The following is a 24,529-nucleotide window of genomic DNA, read 5'->3' on the forward strand; positions in this document are numbered from 1 at the left end:
GCATATTAGAAAAACGAATCCCAACTATACATACAAAATAATGGCATCTAAATTAGCTGTTACCACTTAAGAAAGAGATCTTGGAGTCATCGTGGATAGTTCTCTGAAAACATCTGTTCAACATGCAGCAGCAGTCAAAAAAGCTGACAAAATGTTAGGAACCGTTAGGAAAGGGACAGATAATAAGACAGAAAATAAAATGCAGCTGCATAAATCTCTGGTACGCCCACACCTTGAATACTTCGTGCAGTTCTGGTCACCCCATCTTATAAAAGATACATTAGAATTGGAAAAAGTACAGAGAAGGCAGCAGAAATGATTAGAGGGATGAAACAGCTTCCATGTGAGGAGAGATTAAAAAGACTGGCACTGTTCAGCTTCGAAAAGAGATAACTAAGGGGGGATATGATAGAGGTCTATAAAATCATGACTGGGATGGAGAAAGTGAATAGGGACATGTTATTTACTCCTTCACATAACACAATGAAATTAATAGGCAGCAGGTTTAAAACAACCATAAGGAAGTATTTCTTCACACAATACACGGTCAATCTGTGGAACTCATTGCCAGGGGATGTTGTGAAGCCAAAATTGTAACTGGATTAAAAAAATAATTAGATAAGATAATGGAGGATGGGTCCATCAATGGCTGTTAGTCAAGAAGGTCAGGGACGCAACTCCAGGCTCTGGGTGTCCCTAAACCTCTGGCTGCCTGAAGCTGGGACTGGATGACAAGGGGGTGGATCACTCAATAGTTACCCTGTTCTGTTCATATCCTCGGAAGCAATTTGCGCAGGCCACTGTTGGAAGACAGGACACTGGGCTAGCTGTACCATTGGCCATTCCTATGTTCTCACTTTGCCCCTAAGATAGAGACAGACGCTGGTGAAGAGTTTCTGGTAACAGGCTGCTACGCGATCCCTGCAGTTGCTGCCTGGACACTTCTGGACCCAGTAGTTTGGAGGGGAGGGAGGAGGCAGTCTGTGATGGCCAGTGCAGCCACTTCTCTGAGGGCATGGCCAGGTGCCCCTTGCAAATTCTTCAGACTTTCTTCATCCAAGGCTGCATCATGTTTCTTGATGTTCTGTCACTAGCAGAGTTCATGGGTGTGTTTCCAGTAATACAGGCTGAGGGGGCACCTAGGGTGACCAGATAGCAAGGGGACAGGGGGTGGGAGGTAATAGGTGCTTATATATGACAAAGCCCTGAATATCGGGACTGTCCCTATAAAATCGGGATATCTGGTCACCCTAGGGACACCTGTTCCCAGGGCGGAATGTGAGCAGGATGGTGAGTCACTGTGAGTGATCTTGGAGTCAGGATAACAGCAACCCTTTTGCAGGTGTCTGTTCACCGTTTGCATCGCGTTATTGCCCTAGCAAGCTGTTAACATCTTCATCTCCAGACACAAAGTGACCTCTTGCCAATAAGCGTGTTGTTAATTCCTTGGCTCTCGGAGCCAGCTTTCCCCAGGGTCGCAGGGACGAGGTTCAGTGGAGGATCAGCCAGGCACAGGACTGTGAGGATTCACGTGGCGGCCTCAGCCCCCGTCGCACCTGTGTCCATCTCCAGGAAGTCTCTCTCGGGATTAGGTAAATGTCTTCCACTAATGAGCCCAGCAACAGGACCAAAGAAGGCAAAATAATGAGTCAGACAGCGATGGCAGCCGAGTTGACAAGGCTGGTTTTGTGCAGAGCGTTCGTGTGCACTGTGACGATCTGCAGTTCTGTCACTACACGCTGGTCACGGGGATGGAACTGCTGGAGTCCGATATGCTCAGCACCTGCGGGACCACTGCAGGCATCTGCCAGGCTGTCACTGTGGACTTTGCCACCTACGTGGGACGGCGCCAGGTGCCTGCCCTGCTTACTGTGCTCTCACCATCTCTTTGCACCCAGTGTATCCAAAGTATTTCCGCCACCGCATCTTCTGCACACTGCGTGCACCATCCTGCCAGTTCGTCACCACGCTGCAGGTGTGCACATGTCAGCCGCACAGCATGGCTGTTTCTTCTAGACTCGTCACGCGCACCGGGCCACTGTAAGCGTTAGCTGTGTTCTCACTGTGCACTTCCCACTCGCACTGGGGTTCCGTGCATGTGGGCACCTGCCCCGTGCTCGCCACCCGCTCCAGAGCACCGGCTGTCTCAGGGCACTCACCGTGTAGGTGGGACACTGCTGCAATCTGTCGTACTCTCACTGGGTTCTCACTACCACCTACTGGGTGACTTGGGGCACTTATCCTCGAGATGGCATCCCCCTGGGCATGGCTGTGCCCTCACTACACGCTTGCCATAGCAGTCTATTGCTCAGCCGCTATAGAGATGGGTGTGGTATAAATGCCTGGGGTGATGGATGCGGAGAGAGATGCGTGTCTGCTGTGGTTGCCACCTATGAGACATTACTGTCACATCTGCCCTAGTCTATGTTCTATTAGGCTCTTATGCTGTGCCATCATTGTGGTATCTGGGCACTTTCGGTAACTTGTTGAGTAACAAGACTAGTCTCTTTCACATGTGGGTCTTTCGCCATTTCTCTCACTGGACGGTAAATTGTACTGTGTGTTTGTAGTCTGTAAGTATGCTGGGATACATGTGTTAATTTGTTGTTGTGCCCATTCTGCCGGCTGGCCTCCCTGGACGGGCCCCCCTCTGGTGCCCGCTCTGCTGGCTTGCTGCACTGTACAGCCCCTGTTCTCACCACGAGCATGGAGCGATGTGACTGTAAAGCACTCACCATCCTCTCGAGGCTCATCCCAGCTACTGCCTGGGTCGTCCAGGTGCTCATTATGCACAAGAACAGCGGCTGGGACCGTCTTATTCTGTGCTCAGCCCATGCTGACCCGGCACATGTCGACCACGGGAACCCAGAGAAGGTGTTACCTACATGCAGGCCCTGCAGAGCTATTCAGAGGCAGAATCTATCTGCTTTCCTGGACAGAGCCCTTCTGTCAGCCCAGGTCTCAGATTAGCTGATAACAGGCTCTATTTGGAACATCTGCTTGATCAAGACTCTCTGATTATCCGAGCTGCTGAGACAAGAACGGGAAGGCCAGAAGGTTAAATGTCTTACTAAACAGCAGCCCCAGCTTTGGAGTTTCCTGAAGTCTCTCAACTGTGCGGTGAGATTCCCCTCTGCTGGGGACAGGGAGATACTACAGGGCAGAGGAAAGACACCTCCTGCTGCATCACTCAGTTCCCGAATGGGCCTTTCTGGTTCCTGGGACAAGGGACTGCTCACAGTTCCTAGCACAGGAAGGAGATGAATGGGGAATCCACAGATCACAGCTGATCGTGCATGGCTGTGGCTAGCACACTTCGGAGGAGGTGGAGGGGCATGGTTTGGTATGCAGGAGGCAGCAGGCACAGAGCATCACATGCCTGGGGGATCGGGAAGAATGTGCTGGGGGTGGGGCGCACAGAGGAGCATCACCCTGAGTGTCCACACCACGAAAGAAGACATTGCTGTGAGATTTCAGTCCCCGCCCCACCTCTTTTCAAGCAAAGCATTTAGCCAGCAGATTCTCCCTAGATGCAGGAAGGATCGTTGTGTCATGATCAGTGGAAGTGGAGTCAGAGGGTGCATGTCCCCTGAAGGGACTGTTATTGATGGGACACAGGGAACTCGGGAGCTGGGCTGGAAGCAAACAGCCACATGGGCAGAGCAGTGCACAGAGTTTAATGAAGTCCCACTTGTTCAGCTTAACTTTCATTCAGCTTCACGCATTACCAATAAAACACAGTGTCAGTGTCTGAGCAGTGCATTCTCTGTGCGTTCTCTGGAGTGCAGCAGCTGGCAGCGTGAGCCCTGGAATGCAGTCTCAAGTCCCCTGAAGTCCTGGGTTTTGCAGACACAAACCTAGATCAGCGATGGAGCCAGTGGAACTGTACACCGACCTGGCCATGCAGGAGAGTAAAGTTGTTGTTTTCCCTTATTGGGAAACAAGGCAGAGATGTCTGCACCACTCGGAAGCTCCTCACTTGCCTCAGAGCAATCCTGGAGCCCTGGACCCATTGCTCCCCAAAGTGGAAGGGATCTGGTATCTCACTGGAGACAAAGCTGAAGTGGAGGGAATAGACTCCTGGGTTACTGCCTCACACACACTGGCTGCTACATGCAGTTCTGGGGACTCCCTAATTCAGGCACTTAGGGTCAATCACCATGTGCAGGAGCGGCTGCTCCAGGACGTCAGTCTCACACTAGACAGGTGCCTAGATATGGGGCGTGCAGCAGGAAGCCTCAAGAGGAAGGATGGAAGTCCTGGGAGGCATGACACCCCCAGAAGAACACGCAGGAAGACAACAGCAAAGGAGAGCAGGCAGCCAGGGTTCCATCCCATAGCGAGATGCATTTACTGTGGGAAACAGCCTGAGCTGATAAAGGAGACGTGCCCTGCACTAGGCCGGCATTGCAAGGAATGTGGCAAGTTGAATCGTGTTAGCCATGTGTGCAAGAGCAGAGGAAGGTCTCAAAATGATTCAGTCAGATGAGTACAAGTGGGGGCTGGCACATCAGCCAGCGGTGATGACATCATGACTCTCTCCAGTCCAAGAGCATATCTTGTTCAGGCTGTTGGGACAGGAAACCAACAAGGGATGATACCAACCTCCATGCATAATAGAGAAACAGCCACGGCAATTTCACTGGATAGAAGGGCCTTCTGCAACACGGTTCCTTGGGATGTACTGTACTCGATCACCCCCATGAAAAAGAGCAGTGGCAATCTAACAATGTACAATCAGAGCATAATGCAGCCCATAGGAGAATGAGACCTCATAGTAACTAGCCTGAAAAATGCCAGACGGGCCAGCTGAAGTTTGTGGTGGTGGATGGGAAGCGCCGCATTTCCCTTTTGGGGAATACTGCCATACAAGCCATGGACCTGATCAGGGTGCAGCATCAGAACTTTATAACTGCAGTGCAAGAAGCAAAAGGGACACTCCCATGGACAACGGAGACAATTTTAAAAGCCCATGGGGATGTTTTCAAAGGCAATGGGTGCCTGTAAGGGAAGCTGCGACTAGAAGTAGGCCCCACAGTGAAACCCTTTCCAGGAAGGAAAATTCCAGTGGCACTATGTAATCCTGCATGCCTGGAGCATGAACGTATACAGAGGTATCCTAGCTCCTGCAGAGGCCAGTGTGGCCTGGGTAAGCAGCATGATGGTGATGAAGGAGCCATCAGGCAATTATGTATCTGCACAGTCCCTATGCCAGTGAACCAGGCCTTGAGAAGATACCACTATCCACTGCCTCTCATTGATGACATCTTGCCAGAATTGCCCAAGCCAGAATCCTTACAGTGTATGGTGTAAGGAAATGGGTTTTGGCACATCAGCGTGGATACAGAGTCCAGCATGCTGACAACCTTCGCAACACCATTTGATTGCTACTGGTGGCTGTGCATGCCAATAGGTATAAGCCCAGCACCAGAGCAATTCCAGAGACGGCTCAGCCAAGCACCAGAAGAATTGGCTGGGGTGAGAGTAATTCCAGATAATATCCTCGTCATAGGTGAAGGGAGTAATGACAGAAGAAGACCACAACACAAAACTACAAGCTTTTTTGCAGCTATGCAGGGATAAGAACATAAACTCAACCCAGAAAAAATCTGACTTCAGCAGTGTACTTCTAGCAAGGAGAGCCACAGATACTCCAGTGTGATAAATTGGGAAATGGATTGAGTATAGCTCTTTTGTAGGAGCAGCCAGTCACTTAGCCAGTTGAATCCTGTCAGAGAGAGAACAAGGGAATGCCCAAATAGTAAAAGACCTTCTGGCTGTGGCATTTGGAGTGGAGCAATTCCATCAGTGCCCCTATGGCTGCCCAGCAATAGTGCCATCAGACCACAAATCGCTAGAGATAATCATGGCAAAGCCCCTTCTGAGTGCTCCAGAGAGATTGCAGCGCATGTGGATGCACCTCCAGCACTACCAGGGAGAGCTCAGATCTTGTCCAGGATGATTACTGGAGTTAGCTGGCAGCCCGAGCTGGGCATATAGACCCAGCATTGGTGAGTTGGGGGGAGGGGATCAGAACATAGTGCAGTGTGTTAATGGAGTCAATCTCCAGTTTCAGCAGTGAAACTGATGGAAACCAAAGAGGCTACAGAAAAGGACACCCAACTACAGCCAGTCAAGAGAGCGATACTAGCAGGTGGCCAGAAGACAAAATCCAGGTACTGTAGGAGTAGAATCCTACGTTCAAATTAAAGATGAGTTGAGTGTGTAAGATGGAATGATATTTAGAGGACAGAAATCTGCTGTCCCACCTCATTACCTAAGGATATTGTGCAAAAAATACACACCTCACACCGAGGCATTGACTTGCCCTAGACAGGCTTGTGAGTGAGTTACTGGCTGGGAATGAATACCCAACTTCACAGCTTTATAGAGGGGAGTGACACCACCTGTCGGGTGATAACTGCCAGCAGAAGCAGAGTCTGTTGCCACAGGAGCTGCCCACCCGGCCAGAGGAAAAGGTGGTAGTGGGCTTACTTACCGCCAAGAAAAAGCAGTACTTGATAACAGTGGACTACTTTTCAGATTTTTGGGAGGTTGCTGTCCTGCATGATACAAGAAGCAGGCCTCTGATTGGCAAACTAAATGTAAATTTGTACATCTAGGAACAAAGAGTGAAGCCATATTTACACAATGGGGGACTCTATTCTGGAAGCAGTGACTCTGAAAAAGATTTGGGGGATCATAGTGGATAATCAGTGAACATGAGCTCCCAGCGCAATGCTGTGGCCAAAAGGGGTAATGTGATCCTTGGATACAGAAACAGGTAAATCTCAAGGAGAAGCAGAGAGGTTATTTTACATCTGTCTTTGACACTGGTGTGACTGCTGCTGGAATACTGTGTCTAGTACTGGTGTCCACAATTCAAGACGGGTGTTGATAAATTGGTGAGAGTTCAGAGAAGATCCACGGGAATGATTAAAGCATTAGGAAACATGCCACATAGCAGTAGATTGAAGGAGCTCAATCTGTATAGCTTAACAAAGAGAAGGTTAAGGGGTGACCTGATTGCAATTTACAAGTACATACATGAGGAACAAATATTTAATAATGAGCTCTTCAGTTTAGCCAAGAAACCTACAGCACAATCCAATGGCTGGAAGTTGAAGCTAGAGAAATTCAGACTGGAAATAAAGCACAATTTTTTGACAGTGAGAATAATGAACCATTGGAGCGGTTGTGGTGGATTCTCCATCACTGACAGTTTTTAAATCCACATTGGATGTTTGTCTTTAAAAAACTGCTCTGGGAATTATTTGGGGGCAGTTCTCTGGCCAGTGTTACACAGGAGGTCACAATGGTCCCTTCTGGCCTGGGAAAGTTCATATATATCTATGAACAACTGAAGGCTGTCTTTATGAGATGTGGCATTCCGGACACTATATTCACTGACAACAGTCGACAAACCCCAATCTACCTTGGAAGAATTCAAGTAATTTGCACAGAAATGGGAGTTTGGCCACAACACCTCCTCCCCAGCACACCCATAGAGTAATGGTAAGGTGGAATCAGCTGTGAAAACAACCAAGAGGCTGTTTCTTCTGGATCAGATCCCTTGTTAGCATTTTTGGCACACGGGAATACCAAACAGGCCAGCACAGGCGGTGTGGGGAAGGACCAAAATCCTGGTATCAAGGAGAGGAGACCTGTTGCAGCCAGAAGGATGAAGATGCCGCCCAGAGGAGCTGGCCGACACTCAGAGAAAGCATGAACTAGAGTACGACAGATCCGCCAAGGACCTGCCAGCCTTGGAGACAGGCACTTCTGTGAAGATCCAGCCATTAGAGAGACACCAGCAGGAGTGGACTAAAGGAGTTGTGAGGAGCCAGCAGGCACAGCCCCCAGAGAGAGCTGAGAGAAATACAGAGCTCGTCACTGGATGGAGAAAGAGAGAAGCACCCAGAGGCAGCCCCGCAGGGAGGAGGGAGACTCCACAGAGAGACAGGTGACGGAGACAGAGAGAGGTCACTTCTGGTGTGGTCACCTGGTCAGAAGACCATTTATCTCAAAGACTGTGTAAGCAACTGAGTCTGTGTTACAGACGAGACGCCAGCTCGGGTATGTTGGGCTAGATGACCTCCTGAGGTCCCTTCCAACCCTGATATTCTATGATTCTATGTGCTAGCAACCTCTGGCCAAAGGGACATGGGGTGAGGGTCTGGGCATCAGTTATTTGTTTTTAATTATTGTTAAAATGTTCAAAAATAGGGAAGATGTATCGTGATTCGTGGAACTGGAGTCAGAGGGCCCATGTTCCGTGGAGGGACTGTTATTGGCAGGACCCAAGGAAGACACGGGGAATGCTGGAGGCAACTCGGCCAGAGGTACAGAGCAGTGCACCGGTTTAATGAAGTTCCACTTGTTCAATGTAACTTGCACTCAGCGTCACTCTTCGCTAATGAAACAGTCGTAAGGCAGGAAGCTGGAGTTGTGAATGCCTTGATGGAGCCCACATCCTATCCGCTTACACAGGAGAGGCTAGGGTTTGACTCTGATCTGTGAGGGTCTGTCAGTACAGCTCTTTGCTAAGCTGCCATATTGATGGGACGGGTACCCCACACCGGTGAGCAGGGACCTCCTCATTCCTGGGCTGCTGTTCCTGGAAGTGTGTGTTTTTGATCCCCGCCTCTGAGAGTCAGGCCAGGGCTGTTCCTGTCATAGAGGGCTCGGGGTTTCTTCTGCCACTCAAAAGTCTAACTGCCCTGGTCTCACAACTGGGATCATAAAAGTGTTCATCGGGCAGTTCACATCTTAACAGCGAGATCATCCTGGAGACCTGCCCCCCTTCACCATTGCACAGAGCACATCCTCTCCCATTCCTGGTTACTCAGCGTACCTGGGACAGGCAAAGGCAGCTGCTTATTTAGCAGATGTGTGTTTCTAAGTGTTTTAAATATAAGAAATGTTTGTTGTGTCCTTTGTGGAGGAAAAGCACCTCTCACTGTCTAGTTTTGTCCTTCAATTCATCCTCCCTTCCCATCTGTTTTGTTCTTCTCCCTCACCCTACACATGCTATGGAACATAGGAGCTGCTAGGTTAGATCAGACCAGTGCACCTTTAATGTAGTATCTGGTTTCTGAGAGTGACCAGAACCAGCTACTTCAGAGGGAGGGGCAAGAAACTCCGTAATGGGCAATTTACTGAATAACCTGTTCACGGGGAAGCCTCTTCCGGGCCTCATCAGTAGGTTGTTGGCTTATGCCCCGAAGCAGGAGGGTTTATATCTGTTCTTTAGGGACTCCATGTCTCAAATAACCATAGAAGATCTCATTCTGTGTAACCATCAATCCATTTTTTAATCCTATTTACGTCTTGGCCTCAATTGCATTTTACGGCAGCGAGTCCTGCAGATTAATTATGGGTCGTGTAAATAAAAATAGTGTTTACTTCTATAGTTTTAAATTGTTGCTATGTAGCATTTCATTGGAGTTCCAGTTACCGTGTTAGGAGAGAGGGTGAATAGAAGCGGCTGATTTACCTTCTCTCTCTGTCATTTTGTATCTCTCTGTCATGTCACATCTTAACACAGTTCATATCTTTTCCAGCTCCCCAGCAGGGAAGTTTCTTCAGCTCTCTAAACATTTTCATTGCGCCCTCTGTTTCTGTTAGGTCTTTTTTGAGGTGCGGTGACCAAAACCAGGTGCAGCAGCCCAGCGTAGAGTGTCCCGTCGATTGCTAGACTAACATCAGCATTGGCATTATTACTTCTGTCTGCTTTGTTGGGGCTGGTCTACCCTGAAAACTTACATCGGCATAGCAACGTCTCTCGGGTGTGAACAGTCTATCCCCCAAGAGCCATCGTCATGCCAGCCTAATCCCCGGTGTATACAGTGCTAGAGTGACAGACGCATTCTTCCAGCAGTCTAGCTACCGTCGCTTGGGGAGGTGGATTAACTACAGCAAAGGAGAACTCCCCTCGTGGCTGGAGTGAGTGGCTACGCTGAAGCACTAGGGTGTAGCTGTGCTGCTGAAGTGTTTTAATTGGTGTTGCTTTCATTCATTGTCTTTGCATTCTGAGCTGCCCTGGCCCATTGCCTCCTCTCCCTGCATGTACTGAAGCCACATCTCTTGGCCGTTTGTCTCCCACAGGTGACTGAGGTCTTGTCTCTTAGTAGCAGTGTCTTCCACAAGAAGCAGCGAGCTCTGCTGCCCACAGTTCAAGAAGGATGCTGATGAATTGGAGAGGGGTCAGAGAAGAGCCAGGAGAATGACCATGATTATAGTAATAAGCTACATAGATTGAGCTCATTGAATCTAACAAAGAGAAGGTGAAGGAGTGACTTGGTTACAGTTTCTAAGTGCCTGCATGGGGAACAGATAGTTAATAATGGGCTCTTCAGTCTAGCAGATAAAGGTGTAACACAGTCCAATGACTGGAAGCTGAAGCTAGACAGATTCAGGCTGGAAATAAGGTGTAAATTGTTGACGGTGAGAGTAATTAACCAGTGGAACAATTCATCCAGGATCACAGAGAATTTTAAAATCCCTGACAATTTTTAAATCCAGACTGGATGTTTTTTCTAACAGCCCTGCTCTAGGAATTATTGTGGGGCAGGTCTCTGGCCTGTGCTGTGCAGGGGGTCAGACGAGAGGATCACAGTGGTACCTTCTGGCCTTGGAATCTACGGGCATGTCCGCGCTGCAATAAAACGCCTGCAGCTGGCCCATGTCAGCTGACTTAGGATCACAGGGCTCGGGCTGCAGGCCTATGAAATTGCAGTGTAGATGTTTGGGCTTGCGCTGGAGCCTGGGCTCTGGGCCCCACGAGGGAGCCGGCCCCAGAGACTAGGCTCCAGCCCAAGCCTGGATGTCTGCACTCCAATTTTAGAGACCTCAGCCTGAGCCCAGGCCAGCCACGGGTGTTTTATTGCAACAGTTTCTACACCCACCAAATGTGTTTGAACTTAAACTCCAGACCTAAGGGTCTGGTTTGACTCCCAGTGACATCAGTGGAAGCTGGATCAACGGCATATGAGAGTGTCTCTCGCCTGCACCTTATTCCGTGTGGGTTTCTGAACATTCGATACGTTTTGGGACAAACCTTTGGTGCTTGTCAATCAGTAGGTTGGACGCCGTATTGAAAAGTCCTTGTAGAAAACTGTTTTCTGTTGTGTGCATGTGGATCTGTGTTTAGAGACACTTTGAGAAGTGACGAGTGCATGCGTGTCTGTGTATGGACACTTTCTGGGACAGAGGAATATGCATGTGGGATCTCTGCAAATGAGTCTGTGTGGGTACATATGGAGATGAAGAGGAGTATGTATACACGAATGGGTGTCTGTGTAGACATGTACCTGGAGGGAGCAGGTAGAGGAGCATGTGCGTGCCTGCTCACACAGTCACATACTTTCAGGAAGATGGTTCTGATCCCATCTTTCAGCAGCATGAGAAATCTCTGCTTTTTTCTTACAGAAACGAGAGAAGACAGGACAAAGCGTCTCTTCCGACATTACACTGTGGGTTCATATGACAACTTCACCTCCCACAGGTAAGTGCCAGGCTACCTCATCGGTGAGAGATGGCAGAAAATGGGATATAGTTAAAGCCCATGGGACTGGTATCTCCTTTATTTATGTTGCAGTAGATCATGGGAAGGGAGCTTTCTTCAGTCAATCCACATTCTACACTGACGGTCCAGGAGTGGGGTTTGTGACAAAGTTCCTCCTCTATCTTGGTGGGTCCTGCGCTTATTGGCAGATTTTCTTGCCTCAGAGATTCACCATGTGGGTTGGGGAACAGCCCATAGACCTTCCCCTCTGGGAGAACCCACAGTCCAGGTCAATTGGGAGGTTTGGGGGGAACCCGGGCCCGCCCTCTACTCCGGGTTCCAGCCCAGGGCCCTGTGGATGGCAGCTGTCTATAGTGCCTCCTGTAACAGCTGCATGACAGCTACAACTCCCTGGGCTACTTCCCCATGGCCTCCTCCAAACACCTTCCTTATCCTCACCACAGGACTTTCCTCCTGGTATCTGACAACGCTTGTGCTCCTCAGTCCTCCAGCAGCACACCCTCTCACTCTCAGCTCCTTGCGCCTCTTGTTCCCAGCTCCTCAAACTCCCACCACAAACTGAAGTGAGCTCCTTTTTAAAATCCAGGTGCCCTGATTAGCCTGCCTTAATTGATTCTAGCAGCTTCTTCTTAATTGGCTCCAGGTGTCCTAATTAGCCTGCCTGCCTTAACTGGTTCTAGCAGGTTCCCGATTACTCTAGTGCAGCCCCTGCTCTGGTGACTCAGGGAACAGAAAACTACTCATCCAGTGACCAGTATATTTGCCCTCTACCAGACTCCTGTATCCCACTGGTCTGGGTCTGTCACATATCCCTCCCCCCTGCTCAATGCCAAGGGGTTGGGCAGCTTGGGATGCCAGACAAGCCATCGGCGTTGCCATGACAGCTCCCTGCTCTGTGTTGCACACGGAACTGGAAAGGTTGGAGGGATAAGAACCATCTGGTCACCCTTGTGTTCTTCTCCTTGTTCCGCTGCATCCATTGAAGAGGGACATGGTCAGTCACGAGGACAAATCTGCGCCCGAGCAGGTAGTAGCGCAATGTTTCCATGGCCCATTTTACAGCGAGGCATTCTCTCTCCACCACTGCATATTTTTGTTCCCTTGGAAGGAGTTTCCGACTGAGGTATAGAATTGGGTGTTCCTCCTCCCCGACCATCTGTGATAGAATGGCTCCCAATCCTACTTCCGATGCATCCATCTGCAGGATAAACTCCTTGGTGAAATCAGGGGCTATCAGTACGGGGTTATTGCAGAGGGCAGTCCGTAGGTCTGTGAATGCTTCCTCTGCTGCGTCAGACCATCTCACCAGATCAGGTCCACGGGCTTTCACTAGGTCTGTCAGGGGGCTTGCCCTTGTGGCAAAGTGAGGGATAAATCGTCGGTAATACCCCACCACACCTAGGAACGCCCAGACTTGTTTCTTGCGACTTGGTCGGGGCCAATTTTGGATGGCCTCTAACTTGTTCACTTGGGGTTTTACCAAACCTTTTCCCACAATGTAGCCAAGATATTTGGCCTCTGTAAACCCTACAGTGCACTTGGCAGGGTTTGCTGTAATGCCAGCTCGCCTGAAGGTATTGAGGACTGCCTCCACCTTCTCCAGGTGGGTTTCCCAGTCTGGGGTCTGAATGACCACATCGTCCAACTAGGCAGCAGCATAACTGTTATGTGGGTGTAATAGCTTGTCCATGAGGCTCTGGAAGGTAGCTGGGGCCCCATGTAGTCCAAAAGGGAGGACAGTGTATTGAAAAAGACCCTCTGGTGTAGAGAACGCAGTCTTTTCCTTTGCATCTTCCGCAAGAGGAATCTGCCAGTACCCCTTTGTCAAGTCTAGGGTAGTCAAGTACCGGGCATTACCCAGACGGTCCAGTAGCTCATCTATGCGAGGTATGGGGTACGCGTCGAACTGGGATACTTTGTTTAGTCGCCGGAAGTCGTTGCAAAATCTTGTGATGCCATCAGGTTTGGGCACCAGCACGATTGGGCTGGACCACTGACTGTGGGATTCTTCGATGATCCCCAACTTCTGCTTTTATTTCCTCCCTTTTTGCCGCTGGCACCCGATAGGCCCTCATTGTTACTCTGGCCCCAGGGTTCGTGACGATGTGGTTTATATGTCTCGGTTGTTTGACCCAGTTTTGTCGAGAACACATCTTGGTTCCAGAAGATCATCTCAGACACCTCATTCTTCTGGTCTGGTGTTAAATCGGGAGACACTCTCACCTGTTTGGAAGGCTTGTTTTCCTGGGTTAGGTCTTTTTGGACCGTTGTGCATGCCTCTTGTGCATGCCAGGGTTTCAGAAGGTTAATGTGATAAATCTGTTCTTGTTTTCTGTGTCCTGGCTGCCACACCTTGTAGGTTACTTCCCCCACGGGTTCAACCACCTCATAGGGCCCTTGCCATAAGGCCAGAAGCTTGCTTTCTGCTGTGGGTACCAACACCATAACCTGATCCCCTGGTTGGAACTGTCGCACTTTTGCCTGGCGATTGTAATGGGTTCGCTGGGCCTCCTGTGCCTTCTCCAAATGTTCCCGTACAATAGGGGTAACCCGGGCTATCCGGTCTCTCATCTGCATTACATGCTCTATTATATTTCTCCCCTCATTGGGTTCCTCTTCCCAGATCTCTTTGGCGATATCTAGCACGCCACGGGGTGACGCCCGTATAATAACTCGAAGGGGGAAAACCCAGTTGAGGCCTGAGGTACCTCCCGGATAGCGAACATAAGGTAGGGTAGTAGGGTGTCCCAATCCTTCCCATCCCGACTTACCACCTTCCTTATCATAGCCTTGAGGGTTCGGTTAAACCTTTCTACCAACCCATCAGTCTGTGGATGGTAGACCAAAGTTCTCGGGGTATGTATGTGGAGCAGCGTACAGCGGTTCTTCATTAGCTTGGACATAAATAGGGTTCCTTGGTCGGTTAATATCTCCTTCGGTAGCCCCATTCGGGCAATCCCCACCAGCTCTTTGGTTATAGTTTTAGAGGCCGTGTTCCGCAGGGGGACGGCTTCTGGGTAGCGAGTAGCATAGTCCAAAACAACAAGTATATATTGGTGGCCCCAAGCAGTCTTCTCCAGGGGTCCCACTAGGTCCATGGCTATTCGCTCAAAGGGGACCTCTGTGATGGGAAGGGGTACTAAAGGTGCCCTCAAGTGGGGACAGGGACTGTGCAGCTGACACGCCGGGCAGGACGCTCAGTACCTCCGCACTTCTTCATGTACTCCGGGCCAGAAGAACCGTCGTAGGACTCGTGCCAGGGTCTTCTCTACCCCCAAATGCCCCCCAAAAAGATGACTATGAGCAAGACTTAATGCAGTGTTCTGGTGTTTTTGAGGTACTAGGATCTACTGTACCTTCTGCCCCTGTACTGGTGCAACCTGGTATAAGAGATCCTTCTTCATTATGAAGTAGGGTCCTGGTCCCTGGGTTTTCCCTTCCACAGGACCCCATCTATTTCAGTCACCTCCTTCCTAATGTTGTCAAACCTTGGGTCTTTTGCCTGGTCCCGTCCAAAATTTCCTGTCCCAGGGCTAATCTGCCCGAGATCTAGGGGCCCAATCTCTGTTGCCTCTACTGGTTCAGAAGCATTAGGGTGGGGGTCAGACTCAGGTGCCTCTCCCTCCTTCGTGGCATCCTTTTCAGCTGCGCGGGTCCGCCTACCTACAAGAGCGACCCTCTGGCTTTGGGTCAGTATGCGGGTTCCCAAGGCCTTAGCTGCCCTTCTGTCCCTTTTTGTCTTTCTACCCTGTCTGGAAGTGGAGAACAAATCTGGGGATATTTCAGAGAAGATTGGGGGTTGACAGTCTGCTGTGGATGCCTCATCAATTTTAGGGTCCCCATCTTTCTCCAATCCCCCTACTGGGAGTAAGTTTCCAAACCCTGGGAAATCCTTCCCTATGAACACCGGGTATGGGAGTTTAGGGACTACACCTGCTGCTACCTCAGTAGTGTTTCCTTGGATCTCGATTTTTACTGGGATGGTGGGGTAGTAACTAACTGTCCCAGGGACACATGTTATCCCCGTACGTTTAGCCTGCAGCAGCTGACTACGCTTCACGAGCTTCCCTGAGATAAGCGTGATAGCACTCCCCGAATCAACCAGTGCCGTGGTCCCTACCCCATTTAGTTTCACTGGTCTGGTATACATATGTGGGGTTAGTGAGACCCCCACAAGGTGGATTAGGGAGCATGGATCTGCCCAGTTCCCCAGGTTACCCTGCATAGGCTCCTCAGCATTGGGACACTGTGCAGCTATGCGTCCCCACTCCCCGCAGGCATAACATCTGTATGGACCCCTAGGTGTTCCCCGGTCTCTTGGTTTGGGCAGTCTAACATCACGATCCTCTTCTCCCTCAGTGCTCCAACTCTTTGTGGCCGCTAATCGGCCTTCAGCCTCTCTCTTTTTCTACCTGCGCCGTCCTGGTGTCCCAGTCACCCGAACTTTAGGGCTTGGTGCTGCTAGTTTAACCCGGGATGCCTCTTCCTTAACTGGTCCGGTCAGCTCCCTCGCTGTCCTTCGCCTCTCTATCAGGGCGGCAACCTCATCATAGGTGGAGGGTTCGTTCTGGCTTACCCAGGCACGAAGGTCTGGTGGTAGTCCCCTTATGTATCGGTCGATGACCAGAACGGCTAGTATCTCTTCTGGACTCCGGGACTCTGTTTGCAACCACTTTCGTGCGAGATGGATGAGGTCATACAATTGGGACCGCGGGGTTTTGTCTTCTTGGTACCTCCAACCCTGATACCGCTGGACCCGCACTGCTGTCGTTACCCCAGATCTGGCCAGGATCTCTGCTTTCAGCTGGGGGTAGTCTGCCGCAGCCTCTTCAGGCAGATCATGGTAGGCCTTCTGGGCCTCCCCACACAGGAATGCGGCAAGGATGCCAAACCACTGATCTCAAGGCCAGGCCTCCCGTAGGGCTGTCCTCTCAAAGGCCAGAAGGTATGCCTCTACACCCTCCTCCCGTGTCATTTTCTGCAGCCAATGGCCTGTATGAGCCGCGTTCCATCATGGCCACGATTCAGCTCTGTAAGGGACTTTACCTGGTTTACCAGTTCCCGCAACATAGCTCAGTCTTGAGCAGCCTGGTCCATCAGCAGGTGATTAGTCTCTTGCTGCAGCCGCACTGCCTCCTGTTGGGTGGCTGCCTGGACACGGGGAGCCTCCTGCTGGGCCGCCGTAGCATGTATCAGTGCCCACACTACATCATCCATTGTGGTGAAAAAAAATAAACCCTCTCCTTTTTGTTTTGTTTTGTTGTTGTTGTTGTTTTTTTAAATCACCCTCCTTCTTCCGCCACGCTGTGCACCCCAAGATCCCACTCCTAACACCAGTGTGACAAAGTTCCTCCTCTATCTTGGTGGGTCCTGCGCTTATTGGCGGATTTTCTTGCCTCAGAGACTCACCATGTGGGTTGGGGAACAGCCCAGAGACCTTCCCCTCTGGGAAAACCCACAGTCCAGGTCAATTGGGAGGTTTGGGGGGAACCGGGGCCCACCCTCTACTCCGGGTTCCAGCCCAGGGCCCTGTGGACGGCAGCTGTCTATAGTGCCTCCTGTAACAGCTGCATGACAGCTACAACTCCCTGGGCTACTTCCCCATGGCCTCCTCCAAACACCTTCCGTATTCTCACCACAGGACCTTCCTCCTGGTGTCTGATAACGCTTGTGCTCCTCAGGCTAGGTCTACACTACGGGCGGGGGTCGACCTAAGATACACAACTTCAGCTACGTGAATAGCGTAGCTGAAGTTGCGTATTTTAGGTGGACTTACCTGTCTGTGAGGACAGCGGCGAGTCGACAGCCGCTGCGCCACCGTCGACTCCGCTTCCGCCTCTTGCTGCAGTGGATTTCCGGAGTCGACGGCAGAGCCCTCGGGGATCAATTTTATCGCGTCTTCACTAGACGCGATAAGTCGATCCCCAATAGATCGATAGCTACCCGCCGATCCGGCGGGTAGTGAAGACGTGCCCTCAGTCCTCCAGCAGCACACCCCCTCACTCTCAGCTCCTTGCGCCTCTTGCTCCCAGCTCCTCACACTCGCACCACAAACTGAAGCGAGCTCCTTTTTAAAAGGAGGTGCCCTGATTAGCCTGCCTTAATTGATTCTAGCAGGTTCCTGATTACTCTAGTACAGCCCCTGCTCTGGTCACTCAGGGAACAGAAAACTACTCATCCAGTGACCAGAATATTTGCCCTCTAGCAGACTCCTGTACCCCACTGGTCTGGGTCTGTCACAGGTTCTTTAGGCAAAAGGCTGAGATAGGTGATGACTATGAGTACTTTTGGCGGCAGAGGAGTAGGGGTCAGAGAAGTGCCTTTTTTTCCTAGTGACCCACGTTGGGGAATTGTTGGACATCCTGGGAGCTGGTGCTGGAGCCTGAGCATTGGGCAGGGATGGAGAGCTCTGGTTCTCTGCTGGAGAAGGACTGAAAGGGTGCTGTGTGCCTGTGAGAGAGAAAACAGGGACAGGTGTGTTAGAAATGCCATAGTTTAGATAGGGCTGGAGTGTTCTGGGACTGGAGGTGGTATGTGGTTTGCTGCATTTGAGACAACCCCAAGATAAAATGTAAGGAGATACAGCACTCAGCGTGGAAATAGTGAAGAGAACGGGGTCTCTGTGTTACACAGCCATGCTTGGCCTGGGCCACGCGGGGCTGGGAGGCATTCGGAATGGAAGGGGTCCTAGGACTTGGTTTGGTGTTTGAATACAAAGCTGCACTTGGAGCTGGGTTTTTATGTGAGGTGCTTGGCTGTATAGAGAAGGGGATAGGCTTGATGGTGCTTTGAGGATATGATCTCTGCTTACTCCTCGGCACCCATGCTTGTATAAGGCATTGGTCGGTGCAGGAGAATGGGATAGGCATTACAGAACGCGATACGATATGAACAAATTGTCACAGCTCTTTATAGGAAAACAGTCTCTCCAACCACATTGAAATCCTTCAAGTGTGTCAACAAAGGAGTGAATAAATGTTATGCTGTTGAGGTTCTGAACAAGACAATCAGTGTGGTGTCTGGGCACCTTTGCGGAGAACTGGTAGATGTAATTTATATGAATTTTCCAAAAAAAAAAGAGCCTTTGACAAAGTCCCTCAAGAGGGGCTGGTAAGGGTACTGTGTGGTCATGGGTACGAAGCAAAGTTCTGCCACAGATCAGGAACTGGCTAAGAGACAGAAAGTGGCAATATCTGAATAGCGGGGATTCCCCAGGGTCTGGGCTAGGTCTAATGTTGCATTTGTTTAGTATCTTAACATCTTGAAAAAGGCTGTGAATAGTGAGGTGGCAATTTGCAAATGACACAAAATTATTTAAGCCAGACAAGACTGGAGTGGACGGTGGGACGTAACCAAGCTAGGTGAATAGACAGATGAATGGCAGATGGAATTTACTTTTGATAAATGCAAGGTATTGAACATGAGAAGGAACCATTTGAACTACTCATACACATTACTGAGTTATAACTTCACTGTGATCACTTAGGACTAAAGGCCTGGCATCATTGTGAGCAGCTCAATGAAAACATCTGCTTGGTGCACAGTGGCAGTCAAAAAGCAAACAAAATGTTAGGTTGTATAAAGAAAGGAACAGAAGATATTACTGAAATTGTTGTAATATCATTATATAAGTGGAAGATACAGTTTGGAATGCTGTATTCAGTTCTGGTCGCCCCATCTCAAACGAGAGAGAGAGAGAGAGAGAGAGAGCAAAAACAGAAAGGGTCCAGTGGTGAAAATGACCAGGAGCATGGAAAGACTTCGGTATGAGAAGAGAGTGTAAAAGTTAGGGTTAACCTCATACTCCCATTTACTCGCTAATAATACAATAACACAAAGGCTTAGTCTGTGCTATAAAGTTTTGCCGGCATTGCTGTGTCAACAAGAAATGTGAAAAAAATCACACCTCCTAGCTGACTTCGCTGTGCTGGGAAAACCCATCATGTCGATGCGGCTATGCCGACAGCAGAGTACTTCTGTCAGCTTAACTAGTGTCGTGTGGGGCAGTGGTTTGGCCAAGCCGTCAGAATTCCTTCTCCTGTCAGCTTAACCGGTGACTCCAGCAGGGGGCTCTGCCAGCAAAGGCATACCGATATAGCGATATTGGCAAAGCATTTGTAGCATAGACCAGCCTGCAGATGCTCAATGAAACTGAAATGCCATGTGTTCAAAACTGATAAAACAAAATACTTTTTACATAAAACATAATGAACTTGTTTAATCAAGATTCCAGAAAGGATTAGGTATTACTTTAGATAGGATGAAAGTGATAAAACTTTCATGCTTCAGAGAATAAGCCAAATGCTTACCAACAAGGAGGAAAAGTCCTCTATGAGCCGATTATTCCAAAATTGTTGGGTATGTGGTTTCTTGTACATTCTCCTGAAGCAGCTGATATTTAGCACTATCAAAGACGGGAGACTGGGTTAGGTGGACCATAGGTCTGATCCAGTGCAACAATTCCTGTGAAGTCACTGTGGGTGGCTAGTGTTTGGTAACAGATTGAGTTGCACTGGGGGAAACCTGGCTGATGTCACAACTGTTCGGTTAGTATTAGGGCAAGGAGACTGTTTGGGATTTTGGGATTATATTCAGGCCATTGATGCTTCAGTTGGTGTTGAAGATTCTGGGAGGAGACCGTTTCCGTGACATGGCTGGTTTGGGCATGTGGCAAATAGCTCTTGTTGCCTTAGAGCGGCAGGCTGGAAAGGGTGTTAGGGTTATTATAGGATGAGGATTGGAATGGAGAATGAATAGAACTGGGGCTGGTGTTGAATAGCATGGAACACCTATTTGCCTGGCTGCCCATCATCACTGGTAAAGTTTGCAGATAACACAAAAATTGGGGGAGTAGTAAATAATGAAGGGGACAAGTCACTGGTGCAAAGCAATCTGGATCGCTTGGTAAACTGGGTGCAAGCAAACAATATCAAATAAAAAAACACAATAGGAGGACCAAAAAAATGCCACCATAGCTAAATAGCAGAGTAATGGAGGCTGTTAGAGGCAAGAAGGCATCCTTTAAAATTTGGAAGTCAGTCCTAATGAGGAAAATAGGAAGGAGCACAAACTCTGGCAAGTAAAATGTAGAAGTGTAATAAGGGAGGCCAATACAGAATTTGAGAAGAACTTGCTGAAGATGCAAAAACTCAGTAAAAAAGTCCATCAGGAGCAGGTTGCCTGCGGGTCACGTTGTAGTGGGGTGACTAGATGACAAATGTGTTAAAGAAGAACCCCAAAGACAAGGCCACTGCAGAGAAGCAAAATGAGCTCTTTGCATCAGTCTTCATTGCAGAGGATGTGGGGGAGAAACTCACATCTGAGCTTTTCTTTTTGAGTGACAGATTTGAAGTACTGTCCCACATTGATGTGTCAGTGGAAGAGGTTTTAGAACAAATGGATAAATTAAACAGTAATAAGTTATTAGGACCAGTTGGGATTCACCCAAGAATTCTGAAGGAACTCAAATATGAAATTACAAAACTACTGGCTGTGGTATTTAACCTATTGATGAAATCAGCCTCTGTACTGGATGACAGGAAGGTAACTAATGTAACACTGATTTTTAAAAAGGGCTCCAGAGGAGCTCCTGGTAACTACAGGCTGGTGAGCCTAACTTTAGTACTGGGCCAATTGGTTGAAACAGTAGTAAAGAACAGAATTTTCAGACACGGAGATAAACACGATTTGTTGGGAGAGAGTCAACATGGCTTTTGTAAAGGGAAATCATGCCTCACCGATCTGTTAGAATTCTTTGAGGGAGTCAGCAAGCATGTGGATATAACGTACTTGGATTTTCAGAAAGACTTTGAGAAGGTCCAATTCCAAAGGCTCTTAAGTAAACGAAGTAGCCTTGGGATAAGATGGAAGGTGCTCTCATGGATCATAACTGGTGGAAAGATAGGAAACGAAGTAGAGGACTAAATGGTCAGTTTTCACAATGAAAAGAGGTGAACAGTGGAGTCCCCCAAGGATCTGTACTGGGACATGTGCTGTTCAACATAGTCAATAATGATCTGGAAAAGGGGGTGAACAGTGAAGTGGAAAAGTTTGCAGATGATTCAAAATTATCCAAGATAGTTAAGTCCAAAGTAGATGGCAAGGAGTTAGAGGGATCTCACAATACTGGGTGACTGGGCAACAAAATGGCAGATAAAACTCAATGTTGATAAGTGCAAAGTTCTGCACATTGGAAAAAATAATCCCACCTATACATAGATACAGAATGATGGGGTCTAAATTAGCTGTTACCACTTAAGAAAGAGATCTTGGAGTCAATGTGCCCAGTTCTCTGGAAACACCCACTCGTTGCCTAGCACTGGCTAACAATATGTTAGGAACTACTAGGAAAGGGGTAGAAAATAAGAGACAAAATATAATAATAGCACTGTGTAAATTCTTGGTGTGCCCACATCTTGAGTGTGTGTAGTTCTGGTGGCTCCTTCTCAAAAAAAATAAATATAGTGGAACTGGAAAAGGTTCCGAGAATGACAACAGAGATAATAAAACATATGAAATGGCTTGCATAAGAGAAGATACTAAAAGGGTTAGGGCAGTTCATCTTAGAAAAGAGATGACCAAAGGAGATATGATAGAGATCTACAAAATCATGAATAGTATGGGTCGTACTTACCTTTCGTGGTATTTTATCTATGAATAGTGTTTACCCTTTCACACAATACAAAAACCAGGGGTCACCTGATTAAATTAATAGGCTGCAGGTTTAGTACAAACAAGAAGTACTTTTTCACACAACACGCAAGTAACCTGTGGAACTCATTGCCATGGGATGTTGTGAAGGCCAAAAATGTAACTGACTTCGGAAAAGAACAGGATAAGTTCATGACGGGTAGGTCCATCAATGACTCTTAGCCAAGATGGTCAGGATGCAACCCCATGCTCTGAGTGTCCCTAAGCCTCTGGCTGCCTGAAGCTAGGAGTGGAAGACAAGGGTGGATCACTCCATAACTACCCTCTTTTGTACACTCCCCCTGAAGCTCTGGTATGGGCCAATATCGGATACAAGATACTGGCCAAGATGGACCATGGTCTGACCCACTATGGCAGCTCTTGTGTTCTTAATGTGCATTTTAATACAGCTAAATGTATACGTCTAGGAGCAAAGAATGAACGCCATGCTTACAGAATATCCTGGGAAGCAGTGACTCTGAAAAAGATTTGGGGTCATGGTGGTTAATCAGCTAAACAAGAGCTTCCAGTGTGGTGCTGTGGCCAACAGGGCTAATGTGATCCTGGGGTTCATAAACGAGGGAATCTCTGGTAGGAGCAGAGAGGTTATTTTACCTCTGTCTCTGGAACTGGTGTGAACTGCTGGAATCCTGCCTACAGTTCTGGTGCCCACAATTCAAGAAAGATGTTGATAAATTGGAGAGGGTTCAGAGAAGAGCCATGAAAATGATTAAAGGATTAGAAAACATACGGTATAGTGATAGACTCAAAGAGCTCAATTTATTTAGGTAAACAAAGAGAAGGTTAAGGGGTGACTTGATTACAATCTATAGGTATCTACATGGGGACGAATATTTAATGGGTTCCTCAGTGTAGCAGAGAAAGGCATGTTCCAATGCCTGTAATTTGAAGCTAGACAAATTCAGACTGGAAATAAGGTGTAATTTTTTTAACAATGACAGTAATTAACCATTGGAACATTTTACCAAGGGTTGGGGTAGATTCTCCAGCACTGACAATTTTTAATTCAAGAGTGGCTGTTTTTTCTAACAGCTCTGCTCTAGAGATTATTGTGGAGCAGGCCTCTGGCCTGTGCTGTACAGGAGGTCAGACTAGATGATCACAATGGTCCCTTCTGGCCTTGGAATCTGTGACTCAGTAATCAATAATATGAGGTTGGAATTGCTGTGATTTTCTTTGGAAAATAGAAATATCCCAAATAGTGAGAACTTGTTCCCCTCTTGGCCTCAGCAGCTCCTTTAGAGCAGAGATCTTTTCTTCTGAAAGCATCTTTCCAGACAAGGGGAGCAGTAGACAGATACAACGGTGTACAGGTGCATCCCCCAGGTGGCTGATATGGGTCGCCCCTGTTGGGGAAACCCAGAAGGATTGAACCAAATATTTTGGATTAAGGTGCCATGAACCAACAGTATATAGGAGAAGGAAAATTCTGATTTCAGACTGGGCCAGAGAGCAGGCAAGTCTCTCCGGGAGAAGGAAAACTCTGATTTCAGATCTGAGCAGTCCAAGCTCACTAGCTTTCAGAGGTAGTGGCCTAGGGTGGAACTGCTGATACCTGTTCCTAGCAGGTCAGCAGGCCATGACATGGCATCCCCAGGAGTGCATAGGTTAGGTTGGCCTAACAAGCTAGTACATCTGAAACTCATTTGTTTCAGAAGCAGTACAGCAAACTGAAGAGTGCAGAGGTGGCGAGATAATATCTAAGGTGCTGTCGGCTCAGTACAGCAAAGCAGATTAAAACAATTTGAAGGAGAGCTCTTATCTCACCATCTCTCACTTCACTGGAGATCTCGAGAGTGGAAAGAGATCAACTCAATGACATTGTTTAAGGAAAGACTTCAAGGTGCTTGAGAAAATTATATACCATCTAGCTTAAATTGCAGGGAAAGTCTTTGTACTAGTTTCCAGGTGTGAATGGATGTCCCCCAGCGTGCAGTACGGAACAACTGGATCAGAGCAAAATGGCAGGTTTGTGGATTTACTCATCCGCCTCTTCGTTTAATAAATTGCAAGGAGAGCCTAAGAGCCAGGCTGTGGTGGCAGCCCCACCTATTGGTAAGGGTCTGCGGCAACACGCGAGGAGGGGAACCCAGGCCCTCCCACTCCACCAGGTTCCAATGCGGGGGCTCGCTTGTGTATTGTAAGGCAGCAGTCCGTTACCTGCAGTCCAGCTAACACTCTCCCCTGGTCTCTTCCTACCTCTCTGCCCCTCCTTGGTGGCTGGCAGTTGTCCCCGGCAATCTGTTCCACAAGTCCCAGCTCCGGGCAGTAGACCTCTCCCTGGGAATGCCT

General features: G+C 48.7%; 1 protein-coding gene across 6 annotated transcripts in view; it reads left to right on the forward strand.

Annotated features, from left to right (window-relative positions):
• The window catches only part of SHANK3 (SH3 and multiple ankyrin repeat domains 3), a 650,584-nt gene that overhangs the window by 511,632 nt on the left and 114,423 nt on the right, over positions 1–24,529 (forward strand). For all 6 annotated transcript variants that reach the window (XM_054034834.1, XM_054034750.1, XM_054034917.1 and 3 more), the window contains exon 14: positions 11,431–11,506. In XM_054034834.1, the coding sequence (XP_053890809.1) occupies positions 11,431–11,506 (76 nt within the window). The remainder of the gene's footprint in view (positions 1–11,430; positions 11,507–24,529) is intronic.

Source organism: Malaclemys terrapin, chromosome 1 (assembly GCF_027887155.1).
Source record: "Malaclemys terrapin pileata isolate rMalTer1 chromosome 1, rMalTer1.hap1, whole genome shotgun sequence".
In the NCBI taxonomy this organism is placed as follows: Eukaryota; Metazoa; Chordata; order Testudines; family Emydidae; genus Malaclemys; species Malaclemys terrapin.